The 16323-nt window shown below is 39.8% G+C and overlaps 1 protein-coding gene across 4 annotated transcripts in view; it reads right to left on the bottom strand.

Moving 5' to 3' along the window:
- Positions 1-16323, bottom strand: part of mtor (mechanistic target of rapamycin kinase) — a 283244-nt gene that overhangs the window by 245841 nt on the left and 21080 nt on the right. For all 4 annotated transcript variants that reach the window (XM_080215404.1, XM_080215406.1, XM_080215407.1 and 1 more), the window contains exons 3-7: positions 15171-15279; positions 13862-14094; positions 10521-10721; positions 8888-9022; positions 3653-3928 (exon numbers count right to left, since the gene is read on the bottom strand). In XM_080215404.1, the coding sequence (XP_080071530.1) occupies positions 3653-3928; positions 8888-9022; positions 10521-10721; positions 13862-14094; positions 15171-15279 (954 nt within the window). The remainder of the gene's footprint in view (positions 1-3652; positions 3929-8887; positions 9023-10520; positions 10722-13861; positions 14095-15170; positions 15280-16323) is intronic.

Genomic DNA, 16323 nt, shown 5'->3' with positions numbered 1-16323 from the left:
ATGTTTTTATTAATCTAAAAATAAGGCAAATACATCTTTCATTTTTTTTCTAATAGGTTTACTGTCTGCCAACAGTGCCTACTCTCACAGAACTGTGTTTAACCAGTCTGAGGAGACACAGTGTGTTCATTATAGGAAGTAATCACATCCTAAAGTCAAATATAAGTTAATTACTGTTTGAACTGATAAAACTAGAAGGCATAGACAAACAGATAGTGTCAGACCTATAGAAATTTGTAACTCCTCTGCAAACAGCTATTGATATTTGATCCCTTGCCAATTTGAAAACTGGAATTGACAGTTTTTCTAATCAAACGTATCAAAGGAAATGATGCAAAGTGGGGCACTTGGAAATAGGCCACAGGTCAGTCATGCCCTTACTGAATGATGCCCTATTCCTGTCCCTTGGTCTAATGAAATTTCTCTTCAGATTTACAGTTGCTTCAAAATATTCTTCGTCTTTGAGGTTAGCCAACAGAAACCAGTAGAAAGCGAGCGGTTTTCTTTCTTTCTTAGATTGCTTGGTTGTGTGTGCCATTATCAATTTAACTGATGTTATGGACAGTTTTTTTTATTAATCCTATGACTTCACATGTTTTCTATAATAGAAAAGAAATTTAGATGGACATAAACTGTAGCTCTCCTTTATGCCTTTGTTGCCTCTAGATACAAATATTAACATTCCAATGCACTCCTAGTTGGTCTTCCACATTCCATCCTCCATAAACTTTTGAGGTTATCCAAAACTCTGCAGTCTGTGTCTCAACTTGCATTACTATCCCCAACATGCTCTCTGACCTAAATGGACTTCTGGTCAAGCAACATTTTGATTTTAAATTTCTAATCCTGGTGTTCTCCGTGACCCCACCTGTCCTTATTTCTGTAAACTCCTCCAACCCCGCAACCTTTTGAGATACTTGCATTCCTCTAATCCTGACCTCTGTACATCCCCAATATTAATTACTCCACCTCTGGTGGCCTTGCTTTCAATTGCCTAAGACCTGGATTCTGGAGTTCCCTCCGTCCCCTTTCCGGCTTTGTGGCACCATAAGACCTACTTCTTCAACCATCTGACCTGTTATCTGCTCATGTGGCTCAGTGTCATACTTTGTTTTATAATGTCCCTGTGAAGCACCTTGGGGCATTACATTAAAAATGCTACACAAATATAAGCTGTTGTTATTGATTAGGTATTGTTTTATGGGAACCTACACCTCCTACTGCTAGTATTACACTTCCCCATGTCAATTCCACTTGACATGTTTATTTATCAAGTCTAGCATTAAGCATTCCCTATTTACTGTCAGCTCTTACATTGGGCAGCATTGTTAGATCTGCATGGCTTAAGTTTGCTTGAATTGATACCATGAAGTGGGAAAATATTCCCCCTCAAAATCCATTAAAAAAAACAAATAACAAAGCATGACCTCCAAATACTAGTTATAATCCTGGGATTCCATGCAATAAAAAAAGGTTGTGATTTATTTAGCCAACATAAAGTACTAATACTAACAGAGGGAATAACAAACATTTTCATCTTAAAATGAAAGGTCATTGCTTTTCCAAGGAAATGGAAAGACAAAGTAATTGTAAACTGTCACTGTGAATGAGTCAGCCTGAATACTTTGGATCTCTTTGGATGTAAAGCACCTTACAAAAACATCACAGCGCTCAGGAAAACTCACTAAAAGTCCAAAGCCGATATATTAAACCTATCTATCTTTTGTGATTGATCTGTTATATGTTTCACAATCTTTAGCCAGGCTCAACCAAGTAAAACCATTTTGAGCCCTTCAGTATTGGCCATTATACTATGCTATGTTTAGCCAGCCATCTTTCTACACTACCATCACAATAGCCCAAATTTGCAGGGTTTTTGATGGTGAACTTTAATTTGATTGCAATTTAAGTTCTCAGCACAGATTACCACAGAAATCTGGAGTCGCAGTCTGTTATTTACTACTGGATCTGGGAGGGTGGTGGATCTACAGCTTAGCCATGGATGGCAATTAACAACATTGATTAAGACCTTTCCTTTTTCCACTCTCTTGTCATTGTCAGAAACACCATTAAAAAGTTAAGCTTCATTCAATGAAGATTAATTTTTTTTAAGGATAACCAGAGTAATAACTGCTATTGAACAGCATACAGGCCCTGAAAAAAGGCTCCATTTTATGAAATGGCTCCATTTTGATTAATTACCATTTTTAGTAAAGACATATTTAAATTCTATTATTTTAACTTCTGCCTTAACCCTTTGTGATTATTTCAATTTTTATTTTGCGCTGTATAAAACATTTAGGAAGTGATTCTTCAGTGCTTTTCATTTCCTGGTTGACTGCATGTGAGAATTCTTCAATATGATTGGCTGCTTAAGATACAGCTTGATGACAATACTGCAGCTCAATCCTGGCAACACCCAGTAAAGAACACTACAATCAATTGCAGGTAGAGGAGATGAAGGTTCTCACCAAAGAGGTTACTCAATCTCGGTGCAGCTTTCTTCAAAGTCAGCGGGGAGCACCCTTGCTTCACTGCTGACTGCAAAATCCAGTCCAGTCTTTCCAGACTTCTCCTGATGTAACATGAATGCTGTTCCACAATCACATACCATCAGGTTTCACAAAAGGAGGAGTTGCAGTTTCTTGCTCCCATCACCTGTTACTTAAATTTGTCAGATGCTGTCTGCCTTTCTAGTTATGTAGTTTCCCACATTTCACAAATCCATTAACTTGTATTTAAAACAAAAAAAACTAATTATTTTAAAACAAAAAATTAGTTTCTGGATTTAAAATAAAATTTATAAAATAAGCTAATGCAATTTGAAGAATATTTACATGAAATGATATTTATGGAACACCGTGCCTGAAAAGATGGTGAAAGCAGATGAAACATTGAATAGTAACTTTCAAAAGAAAATGGAATAAATAGAATGTACAGCACAACTGACTAGCACTGCTGCCTCATTGCGCCAGAGAACCAGGTTCGGGTCACTGTCTGTGTGGAGTTTGCACATTCTCCGCATGATTGCATGGGTTTCCTCCCACAGTCTAAAGATGTGCAAGTTAAGTACATTGGCCATGCTAAATTCTCCTCAGTGTACCCAAACAGGTGTCGGAGGGTGGCGACTAGGGGATTTTTACAGTAACTTCATTGCAGTGTGAATGTGAGCCTACTTGTGACTAATAAATAAACTTTACACTAGGCCAAAAAAACTGAAATGGAAAAACTCGCTAGACTATATAGAACTGATAGGCCAGCCCTCTCAAAAAGTCAGCACAGACACGACGTGCCAAATGCCCTCCTTCTGAGCTATATGATTCCATATGGAAGAACACCCTACCTAAACAATAGTGAAGTTTCTATCTTTCCAATAAATAGTTATAGAATCATACATTCTACCTCAAATTTTCTATCTTTTCAACAAATAGTATTGGGTAAAAACAAAGATTGCTGTTAAGACTGTAAAATGGCAACCTGACATTACAATATGGCAAAATGTTATGCCAGCTATGAAACCACACTGACAGTGCCAAGGATCTATACAAATAGCCTGCATTTCATGGATAACTGATGAAGATTGTACAGAAGTCACATATATAGCAAATAAGACACAAATAACAAAAATTTATATTAAGTAAGGTATTGTTACCTGTTCAAATCGCACTTCCATGTGCTCACGGCAGTATCTGCTTTCCACCAAAGTTGGTTTGGATGGAGCAGGGGTAGTTCCAAATACCATTATGCCCTGCGGTGTATTGTATCCAAGAAGGCCAAGAAGAGCATTTGATTGTTGGGGCTGCGCAGACTGGAAACTTGTGAAGGATGTAATGTGACGGGGTTTGGCCCCAAATCCCATTAACTCCTTGCAGTACTTATCGTGTACCAACTGTTGCTGGGTGATGTCCTCCATCTCCTCACGCAAGCGCTATATTTAAAAAAGAATTCAAATCAAAACAATGTTCAAAAAATAACAATAGGTGCAAAGAAGAAATTAAATTCAAACTGTTACACCAATAGGCTACACAACAGGCAGGGTCTATGTCAACAATATTGACATGTAAACAAGCTTTTTTTGGTTCCAGCTTCCCTCAATTGTTATAGAAAGCAATTCAATCCTAGTCCGTTGTGCTTGTGAAATATAATTAAATACTGTGTGATTAAATAATACTTGAGAAACAGGCTTCATTATTTTTTGTTATGTTAATTCCACTGTTTAAAGAAACAAAAACAAATCATAGCTGTAATCTTCAGGAAAATGTATCCACTGTAACACACGCTTAATGAATTTCTTAATGAGCCTACTTAACAGACAATAGTTTCAGGAAGTTGAAGAGGAGACACTTAGGGACAATCCCTGGCAATTGGAGGCCCAAAATCAAGAGACTGATGTTCAAGTCGATGCAAGGCCAAAAGCCTCACTGAGGAGCCCGGCAGCAGGACTAATGAAAGAGGCATTCAGTTTGTGGAGCCGATAACTCTTGTCTTCTTTTTACTACCTGGTTTTAGACCATAAGAAATAAGAACAGGAATAGGCCATTCAGCCCCTTGAGCCTGCTCTGCCATTCAATAAGATCATAGCTGATCCAATACACTTCTCATCCATTTTCTTACCCTTTACTCGCAACCTTTGATTTCCTTACTGATCAAAAATCTATCTCAGTCTTAAACATACACAAGAGCTCTGCGTCCACAGCTCTCTGGCAATGAGTCTGAAAGAGTCAAAATCCTCTGAGAAGAGATTCCTCCTCATCTCAGTCTTAAATTGGCACTCTTTTACTCTGAGATTATGCCCTATTGTTCAAGACTCTCCCATGAGGGGAAACATGCTCTCAGCATTTACCCTGTCAAGCCCCTTAAGAAACCTATAGACTTCAGTGAGATCACTTCCCATTCTTCTAAATTCCAAGTAGCGTCCCAACCTGTTTAACCTTTCCTCATAAGACAATCTCTCCATTCTGGAGATCAACCTAGTGAATCTTCTCCAAACTGCCTCCAATGAAATAATATCTTTCCTTAAATAAGGGGACCAAAACTATCCATTCCAGATGTGGTCTCATTGGTACCTTGTACTTCAACCCCCTTGAAATAATGATCAACACTCCATTAACCTTCCTGATTACCTGCTGCACCTGTGTGCTAGCTTTGTATTTCATGCAAAAGTACACCCAAGTCCCTTTTTTTTTAAAAGGCCCAAGTCCCTTTGTACTGCAGCTTTTCTCCATTTAAATAATTCTGTTTTTTTGTTCTCCCTTCCAAAATAAACAACTTCACATTTTCCCGCAATATACTCCATTTGCCAACTTTTTGCCCACTTATGTAAACTGTTCGTATCCCTCTCACAATTTAGCTTTCCACCTATGTCACCTGCAAATTTGGCTGTGATACATTCATTTCCTTCCTCCAAATTATTAATTTTCCAAATCCTTGTAAATCAGCACAGTTGAAGTCTAATTTATACAGGTTGATTAATTGTCTCACCTCTCCACAGTGAGGCATCACAATATCCATTGCCATAAAAATGGCAGCAAGTGCATGGTGGGTCATGTTTCTGCACTTAAATTTCTCAGCCCTTCTCCCACCCATCATAAGAGGAGGGTGGGTTAAAATGAAAGCTACTATATGCTTTGACTGGGGGAAGCGGAACAGACATCAAAGAACTGCTGCAGTGCAGGAGGAAGCCATTCGGCCTATTATGCCTGCACCGACTCTCCATGTTTGCATCTTTTGCAAATCAGTTTGAATCTGTGCCCTCTTGTTCTCATCCTCGTACGAATGGGAAATAGTTTCGCCCTATACACTCCATCTAGACCCCTCTATCAAATCTCCTCTTACCCATCTTCTCTCCAAGCAGAACTCTCCCAAACTCTAATCCTTCCTCATAACTGAAGTTTCTCATCTCTGGAACAACTTTTGTAAACCTCTTCTACATGTTTTCCAAAGTGTTCACACCTTTCCTATAGTGTGGTGGCACCCAGAACTGCACACAATACTCTAGCCGAAGTCTAACTAATTATTGTCATAAGTTCGGCAAAACCTCTTTGCTCTTGTGCTCTATGCCCCCAATAATAAAGCCCAGGCTTTAGTAACTGCTCTCTCACCTGTCCTGCAACCTTGAATGATCTAGGTCCATTTGCTCCTGCACCCACTTCAGATTTGTCTCCCACATTTTATGTCCATGCTCTTCCTACCAAAATGCACCACCTCACACATCTCCACATTGAACTTCACCTGCCACATAACTCCCTATTGCATCAACTTATCTATGTTGTTGTGAAAGTTCTACACTGTCCTCCTCATGACTTAGAATGCTTTCAAATTGTGCGTCATCTAGAAATTTTGGATTTGTCCCCCACACACCAAGATACAGATCATTAATATACATCTGGTAAAACAAGGGCCCCAAAACTAATCCTGGGGAGCTCCATGACAAACCTTTCTCCCGCCTGAACAATATCCATTGCCCATTACTGTGTTTCCTGTTACTTTGTATCCAGTTTTGTATCCACATGCTACTGTCCATTTTATTGCTTGAACTGTAACTTTTCTCACAAATCTGTTGTATGGCACAACATTGAATGCCTTTTAATAGTCCATACACACCACATCAACAGCATTAGTTTCATCCTCCCTCTCTGTTAGTCTTCAAAGCTTAAGCAAGTTAGTTAAACACAATTTTCTCTTTAGTGATCCATGCTGGCTCTTCCAACTCAACCCACACTTTTCCATGGGACTACTAATTCTATCCTGATTAAGTTCTTCTAGAAGAAAGACTTTAAATGAGCTAATTCCTCAACTATTTGTCTGGCCAAGTTTTGAACCAGCAAAGCAAATTTAATTGAGTTTTCTGAAGGGGTAACCAAGAAGGTAGATGAGGACAGTGCAGTTGATGTTGTCTACATGGACTTTAGCAAAGCCTTTGACAAGGTATCGCATAATAGGTCATTGCATAAAGTTAAATCTCACGGGATCCGGGGGAGGTATCTAAACGGATACAAAATTGACTTCTTCGTTGTAGACAGTTGTTTTTCAAACTGGAGGCCTGTGACCAGTGGTGTGCCTCAGGGATCAGTGCTGAGCCACTGTTATTTGTCGTTTATATTAATGATTTAGATGAGAATATAGGGGGAATGGTTAGTAAGTTTGCAGATGACACCAATATTGGTGGCATGGTGGACATAAGGAATGTTATCTCCAATTGCAGCGGGATCTTGATCAATTGGGCCAGTGGGCTGATGAATGGCAGATGGAGTTTAATTTAGACAAATACAAGGTAATGCATTTTGTAGATTGAATCAGGGCAGGACTTACTCAGTTAATGGTAGGGCGTTGGGGAGAGTTACAGAACAAAGAGATCTATGGGTACATGTTCATAGCTCCTTGAAAGTAGAGTCACAGGTGGGCAGAGTAGTGAAGGAAGCATTCGGCATGCTCGGTTTCATCTGTCAGAACATTGAATACAGGAGTTGCGATGCCTTGTTGAAGTTGTACAAGACATTGGTAAGGCCACACTTGGAATACTGTGTGCAGTTCTGGTCACCCTATTATAGAAAGGATATTATTAAACCAGAATGAGTGCAGAAAAGATTTAATAGGATGCTACTGGGATTTGATGGATTGAGTTATAAGGAGAGGCCAAATAAACTGGGACTTCTTTCACTGAAGCTTAGGAGGCTGAGGAGTGACCTTATAGAGGTCCATAAAATAATGAGGGGCATAGACAAGGTAGATAGTCAATATCTTTTCCCAAAGGTAAGGGAGTCTAAAACTAGAGGGCATAGGTTTCAGGTGAGAGGGGAGAGATACAAAAGTGTCCAGGGGGGCAACTTTTTTCACACAGAGGGTGGTGAGTGTCTGGAACAAGCTGCCAGAGGTAGTAGTAGAGGCAGATACAATTTTATCTTTTATAAAACATTTAGACAGTTACATGGGTACAATGGGTATGGAAGGATATGGGCTAAATGCAGGCAATCAAGATTAGTTTAGAGGTTTTAAAAAAAAGATGGCATGGGACAAGTTGGGCCGAAGGGCCTGTTTCCATGCTGTAAACCTCTATGACTCTAAAGCCATGATATTTTTACATGATAATATAATTGCTGTTGCGAGTTAGGAAATAAATGAGTAATTGTCGTGGATGGCACAGTGGTTAGCACTACTGCCTCACAGCACCAGGCCCTAGGTTCGCTTCTAGCCTTGGATGTCTGTCTGTATGGAGTTTACACATTCTCCCCACGTCTGCGTGGGTTTCCTTCAGGTGCAGTAGTTTCCTCCCACAGTCCAAAGATGTGCAGATTACATGAACTGGCTATGCTAAATTGCCCTTGGTGTCCAAAGATGTATAGGTTAGGTGGGAAAGGCTTGGGTGGAATTGGAGAGTTGGAGCTGATGGCCCGAGTGGCCTCTTTCTACACCATAAGGATCTTACGGCTAGATGCGATTTAACAATTTTTTAACAATAATTGGGAGAAGTCAGTGGGCAGGTTTACTGGGTGAGTGCTTGGGTGGGAGCAGAGAGTCGGTGCAGAAAGACTCGATAGGCCAAATAGCCTTTTTCTGCACGGTAGGAATTCTGTGACTAAGTGCAATTTAACAATTTTTTTGACAATAATTGGGAGAAGCCAGGGTTTGCCAGTACATTTCAAATTACACATACATGAGAATTTCTGGAGCAGTGCTTCAACTTGGTGTGAAGAGATCCTGTATAACTCTCGCACAAGAAACTAACCACATAAAACCACTTCAGACTAAATATCCTCTGTGATATAGGTGAGTTTCCAGCACCGGTGTCTGTATCATTTCAAAAATCTAACTAGCATTTCAAAAGCACCTCAGAGCCACATAATGCAAGTATTGCCAGTAACTGGCAGAAAGTGAATCCTGAACCTACCTCTCCCTCCATGCTGCTGATTCGAATCAGTTCGTTTAGGATAAGTAAAGCACCATGTATACGATCATCCCGATTCATGCCTTTCTCTTTAGCTAGGGTCTCATCAAACCCCTTCTCAGCCTCTTCAAAGGTTTGCTAGATATAAAACATCAAAACATTGTTTGAACCAACAGACTTAATAGTTTAAGAGCACTATCTGGAGAGAAAAATAAAGGACGCTATTTCCAGTTCATGGTCAAATAAGTTTCTGAAGTCATCTTACTTTGAACAAACTTAACAGATCATCACAATCAAAGGTGCACAGTTACCAGTGTGTTCACTCTTCATTCAAGAGCCCAAATCATGCATTGTATATGGTGAGTAAACTTCAGCAATTTAGTAGAGAGAGATTTCTAAGTCAGACTTTCAACTTCCACTAGAGGATGGCTTATCCAGAAGCACAGAGATCAATTTTGGCATTTTCACCAGCACAACAAAGCAGCTAACACAGTGAACATCTATTATTAGACATGTTATCCCAGGAAGGGTATGCTCCACCCATAACTTTTAAAACAAAAACCGTAATATGTTGAGAATCTTTCAGAACTAATGTTTTTTAAAAAAATGGACTCTGATGGGCTGCAAAAGATGGCCATTGAGAGGTCACCTGACTTTCAGGCTGTAGATTCCAAAAACCAAAGGACAAAGGGATATCCAGAATAAAGAACTGAAACTAACCATATCCTTAGACCATCCAAGCTGCACTTTTGATCTGAATGGTTGTTCTGAAACTAAGACATTGATTGTCTCAAACTTCCCATGGTGAATGTCTGCAAACACAAAGACCCAGGCTGGAGAGAGCTGTGAAAGACCACATGGTAGGACAGCCATGTTGATCACCCTTTTGAAAAAGGCTTTAAGTGTTGTTTGCAAAATTACTCAGAACAACAACTGCAGCTTCGGAAAACAGCTATGTCTCGAGAGCTGAAGACAGCAACATCATAAGGTCTCCAAGCCCATTCCTTTTCAAGCTCGCCATCCACCTGGCCTACACTTCAGAAATGGAAACATCTTTTTCATCAGGCCTGCAACCCCCTGCTTTCTATCAAGATGAACCAAACATGGAAATTGGAAATTATTCATTTATTTTATCTTGTAAAAGTGCACTATTCTAACCATTGTGTGTGTGCGTCCGAGCATTAGAGTTTCAGACGAACGAATGCATAAATAATCCTCTTTATTTAAAGCCAGGAAAAGTTTGCTGCTGATTATGCAAATTGACTATACACACCTCTGCTTTTTCAAAAACAAACTGATTACAGAAGTTAGGGAAGGAGTTTCAGTTCTCTCTTATCCTTGCTTGCAGCACCATTCAAAACTTGCTGATCCCTAGAGCAAAGCTTTAACACATGCATTTCTATCATCCAACAAATCTGACTCCCAGGAAAGGGTAGGTGAATGAAACTAGCTAACCGCTCTTTCAGAGACCTGGCACGGTGTTAAAGGACCAGATGCTCTCCCCCTTTGCTATAACTAATCTATGATTCACAAAGAAAAATGGCAAGAACATTTTAACCAGATTTTTATGGTATTTTGACAGGTTTTTCAATGTTTGCTAATGGCCGATGAATATAGCATTTATCCAATCACTTACTCTGTACCACTGGGGCTTCTGCATTTCTTTGGTCTCCCTCTGCGTAGTGAGAATCAGGCAAGCCCGCAAAGCAGCAACAGCACCTTCTCTTATGGCCTGCTTGGAGTCCCAAACTGCATAGAATATATTGTCAAAAAAAGCCTGCACTTGTTGAAAAAAGAAAGTCGGTGCACTGACAGCCAATTCCCGCAACACCAGAACCTGGAATAAAAAATGTAGAGATCTTCATTTTCATAGCATTAAATGTTAAACTAACCATCCAGTTCTCAATCTTTTGCAAAACTTAATGCCACATTTAGCAAGGATATTTGGTAAAAGACTTCTTTTTATTCAAGAATTATACTGGTGAGAGTGTCTGCCTTAGCCGAAGGCATCTTAATCTCACGACATGCTGCGTTGTTATGTTTATTTTGTACAATATTTCAAAAAGAAAAGCTCAGACAACAGAGACCAAAAGATTACAAAGAAATATTATTCTAGTAATCAAAAACATGCAAAGGAACACAGTTGCTAAGGAGATTCATAACATTCAGAGTTAAACATTGGAAATTGGATCATCTCCTTGAAAAACATATTTGGTGAAGATGTTTCCTATTCTCAATCTTGTGCATGTTTTTCTGAACTTTATCTTTGGAATAACACACAAACAAAATAAAGGCTTTATTATTGAATGCCTAACCAAACGATAGAATGCTGAAAAATCTCAGCAGGTCTGGCAACATGCGTATGAGGAAAAAAAATGCTGATGTTTCAAGTCCAGATGATTTTTGTCAAAGCTAAAAGGCATAGAAAGTGGGAAATATTTATACTTTAGGATGGAAAGGAAAGAAAGATGACTCATAGCCACAAAAACAGGGGAAAGGTTGCTAATGAGAGTCCACAGAGAGAAAAGAAGGTGTGAATGGCCAAACGGAGAAGCTGAAATCAGAGAAATCACTGTGACAGATGACTGTGCGCGTGCGTGTGCCTGTCTGCCTGTCTCTGGGTGCTTGTGCGGGTGTGCGTGTCTGTCCCTGTGTATGTGTGTTCCTGTGTATGGGGGAAGGGGTGGGGGATGCGGGGTGGAGAGGAGGGATGAAATTAAATAAAATGAAAAGAAAAAGGGGTCGAGGTGAGTGTAGAGCTAATCTTTGAAGTTGCTGAGTTTGGTGTTGAGTCCAGACGGCTGTAACATGCCTACCCGGAAGATGAGGTGCTGTTCCTCCCATTTGCATTGCGTTTCACTGGAACATTGCAGCAGGCCAAGTATAGATATGTGGGCATGGGAGCAGGATTGTGTATTAAAATGGCAATTAATGGAAAGGTCAAGGCCCTGACTGCGCACAGAACATCGGATGCCTATTCCTCATAATTCTACTTGTCTCACTAAATCTTTCTAGATTGAGGTTATTCAATGATCGATAAATGGTAAATTCCGGACAATAGCTCAGTAAGGTTTTATAGTGAGTAACTGAACCACACAAACTAGGAAAGTTCCAGTTTTCATCATTGGTTCATTGGATGATGCAGGGGCAAAAAAATGTCACAACTGTCCTCATTCGTATGGTGGAAGGGCAGAACTGAAGAACTGCAGTGAGCTAAAAACAAAATAAATCAACTCAAGTTTCCTGATGATAGCTTTCCTGGAACTGCTGTAGGATTGCGTAAGTAGTCAAGTAATGATGGCATCAGGCCCAGCTGTGATACTTCAATGGTTGAAATGTCTACCAGCATTTGCTATTCTCAAATATCAAATACAGTTAACTTATGCAGTAGTACCCATAAATCACTTGTGGGGGGCAGCGCTGAAATGGTGAAACACATAAAAACCAAAATAAAAAGTGGGTCTGTTTGTGTTACTGAGCATCAACTTAATGCAGTTGGTAACAATCTCATCTCTCATTCAAAAGGTGGAGTGTTCATATCTACAATGTGGAGGTGCTGGCATTGGACTGGGGTAAACACAGTAAGAAGTCTCAACACCAGGCTACCAAATAAACCTGTTGGAATTTAACCTGGTGTTGTGAGACTTCTTACTGTGTTCATATCTAGTCAGACTTAAAGATGTAAGCTAAGTTGGCTATCTAATGCAGTATTCAAGGAGCTCTAAATTGCTGGCAGCACCATCCTTTAAATGAAATGGGCTGTTCTGATGACTGCAGTGGGACTTGAAGATCCAAAGCTAGTACTTAAAGAGTCAAGTTTTCCATCCAACTGAGCCAATATTCCTTCTGCAACTAACACCACTAAAAACAGATCAACTGTTTGTTGTTTTGAGAAGGTCTGTTGTGTGATAAATGGCTGCCACACTTCACTTTGTACTTCATTGCATGTGACTGCTTTGAGATGTTTCTGACAGATTGATAAGATGTTATGTAAATGCAAGCCTTTCTTGAAAACTGGGAACAAATGATTTTTACAACAAGCTTCCCTAACTCTGTCCCTAACCAGCAGTTTTAGGCCAGCAACTCAGTTAAAAGAGGTAGCCCTAGAATTATTATATAATTGTTTTGGTTTATTTATTTTGCTTTGAAAAGTTTGTGAAAATAAAACCACTACTATCATTTAGATTTTATGACAGAAGTTTAAGTTATTTAATTTTAAATGTCTAATTAGAGGAAATAAATGAAACATTTTTCAAACTAGTTACGTTATTAACATAAGTATCTCAAACATAAACCTTAGAATACAATTGCTTCAAAAGTTTAAAATAAATCTTTGTCGCTCTTCATTCTTTTATAGAATATGGTCGCCCCTGGCAAAGTCAGCCTTTGTTGCCCATTCCTAATTGCCCTTGAACTAACTGGCTTGCTAGGCTATTCCACAGGGGAGTTAACCAAATTGCTGTGGGTTTAGAGTGACATGTAGGCCGGGCCAGTAAGGATGACAGATTTACTCCCCTAAAGAGCATTAATGAACCAGATGGATGTTTTTTTTCAACAGTCAATTGTTGTCATGGCCTAAGGTTACTGGATTACTTATCCTATGACATTGCTATCCACTTCCATGCATTTAAGGAAAGATTTAGAAAAAAAACCTTTGTAGCTAACTGAAAATAGCAATCCCTAGAAACAGAGCATCTACCCCTAAACTCAAGGCATTCAGATTTATAAAATGGGCAAAATCAGAATTACTTGTAAAATGAGTTGTCATGTATGAGGCCACACATGAAGAAATTCTCCTCCTTCCTCCTCTGACAACCAAGACCCATTCTTTGATTTATGTTTGCATTTTAACCAGTCCAAGCCAAATGTGGGCAATTGGGATTAGTTTAGATGTTTTAAAAAAAATAGGGTGGAATGGACAAGTTGGGCCAAAGGGCCTGTTTCCATGCTATAAACCTCTATGACTCTAAGACTTACAGCAGCATGTCGTCTTCCTTCATTCCGGTCCGCTCCTAACCACTCAAGTGCACGTTTGACTTCAAACTCAACATATTCAGCTGTAAAGGTATCACCAGCCATGGAAAGGCGGCCCATGGCTTTTGAAGCCATTTCCATAACAACAGGGTCACTGGATGGGAGCAAGTTCCGCAAGTAATTGGCAAAGCGTGTAATTCGGGTGGCATTTCCTCCTTCAACTCCAATCAGACTCACTGCATTGGGAGCAAAGAACAAGTTTACACATCAAATATAGGAAAACAACAGACTTATGTAGCAAACTCATTCACATAGTAAACTGGATAGGCACTTGAGCAAAATAAATTTGCATGGCTGTTGGAATAGGGCAGGAGAACAGGGCTGGTTGCTCCAAAGTAACAGCATGGACTAGATAGGCCAAATGGCTTCCTTCTAAGCCACAATAATTCAACAAAAACTCTATTGCAAGAAGCTGTTAAGAAAATCACCATCATTTATAGATCATACACAGCAAAAAGTTTAAATTTAAGACTGCTACTTAAAGCTAAATATTAGTTTAAGTACATAAACCACTTGCGCTTTGCTGAGTAAATAGAAAGGTAATAATTGCTGCTCTCCCACAGGAATAACTTCATGCATCTTTTCACATGACCTGAGTGAAGCTATCATTCTAAATTAGGAGTATGATTATTTAAACTCTAAACTCTATTGCAGTTAAATATTGTGTGCAGTTTTGGTCTCCTTTCCTGAGGAAGAATATTCTTGCTCTCGAGGGAGTGCACTGAAAGTTTACCAGGCTGATTCCGAGGATGGCAGGACTGATGTATGAGGAGAGATTGAGTTAGGATTGTTTTTGTTGGAGTTCAGATGAACGAGGGGGACTAACAGAACTAGACGGGTAAATGCAGGGAAGATGTTCCTGATAGTGAGGGAGTCAGGGCTCACAGCATGAGGATTTGAAGTTGACCATTTAGGATGGAGATGAGGAGACATTTCTTCACCAAAAGACTGGTGAGCCTGTGGAATTTATTACCACAGGAAGTAGTTGATGCCAAAGCATTGAATGTATTTAAGACGTGGCTAGATATATAGCACTTGGGCGAATGGGATCAAAGGATTTGAGGAGAAAGCAAGATTAGGTATTGAGTTGGATGATCAGCCATGATCGTAATGAATGGCGGAGCAGGTTTAAAGAACCAAATGGCCTCCTCCTGCTCCTATCTTCTATGTTTCTATGAAATATGATGCGTTCTTTTTATATTTTAAACATGGGTGAGCATTTCTCTCTTTTTTTTTTAACTGCTGCACATACCAATTGCCAGGATTCCTCCTTTCCTCTCGTTCACATCTGAACTGGAAACTAGTTCAAAAATATGGTGGTTCAATTCATCATAGAATGAAGTAACTTCCTCTTGATTGACCTAAAGGAAGACATATTTAAACTTAAACCTGAATAAAATGGTGCAATTTATTTTGAATGAATAATACAAAAAACAAACTATACCTGCCCAATCCCAAGGAAAGGATCATAAAAGCTAGAAATGTCTGACAAATGATTAGCTTAGGTTGCCTAAAGCCAGAATCAAAATGTATTGACCGAGACAAAGTGCCAATAGGATCATCCATTTACTTTTGCTGCCCCAGATACTTATCTTCTATCACAAAGTAGTGAAAACCTCCTAAAGGTTTTGATGCTTTTGACAGTAATGCTACGATGTTACTTATGCTGCAACTTGCCTTTGATTTGTCACTGGAGGATATACCGCGAGGTAAGTGGGGAAGTAAAAGCTCTGATGCCACCACTGATTGCTGTTCTTCAATAATGAACAACAGACTAGCAAGACCTTGGTTGCAATTACCCACATGCTCAATGGGACCGAAAATAGAACAATAAATAGAACAGTGGAGCAGCACGGTTGCATAGTGGCTAGCGCTGCTGCCTCACAGTGCCAGGGACCCAGGGTTGATTCCCAGCTTGGGTCACTGGCTGTGTAGAGTGCACAGTTCCCTGTGTCTGCCTGGGATTCCCCCGGTTGCTCTGGTTTCTTCCCACAGTCCAAAGATGTGCAGGTTAGTTGCATTGGCCATGCCAAATTCTCCCTCAGGGTATCCGGTCAAGTGCTGGAATGTGGCGACTAAGGGATTTTCACAGTAACTTAATTGCAGTGTTAACGTAAGGCTACTTGTGACTGACAAGAAAACTTTTTAAAACGTTACATTGCACAAAGGAAGCAGATATAATTCACTGCTAACTGAAGGGTTGGCAGATAACGCACCAGGGATGAAAACAGGCATTTATTTGCTTGAACAATGAGAAGGAAAACAAAGGATGGGGCAAGAAAAATACCATCACAATATTTAAATACGGCATGGTGGCAGTGGTTAGCACTGCTGCCCCACAGAGCCAGGGCTCCGGGCTTGGGTCACTGTCTGTGCGAAGTCTGTACGTTCTTCCCATGTCTGCA

This window comes from Carcharhinus amblyrhynchos, chromosome 30, assembly GCF_965287045.1.
Source record: "Carcharhinus amblyrhynchos chromosome 30, sCarAmb.v2.hapA, whole genome shotgun sequence".
Classification (NCBI taxonomy): Eukaryota; Metazoa; Chordata; class Chondrichthyes; order Carcharhiniformes; family Carcharhinidae; genus Carcharhinus; species Carcharhinus amblyrhynchos.
Note: the sequence above shows the minus strand (reverse complement) of the source record. Positions and strands in the feature narration are given on the sequence as shown.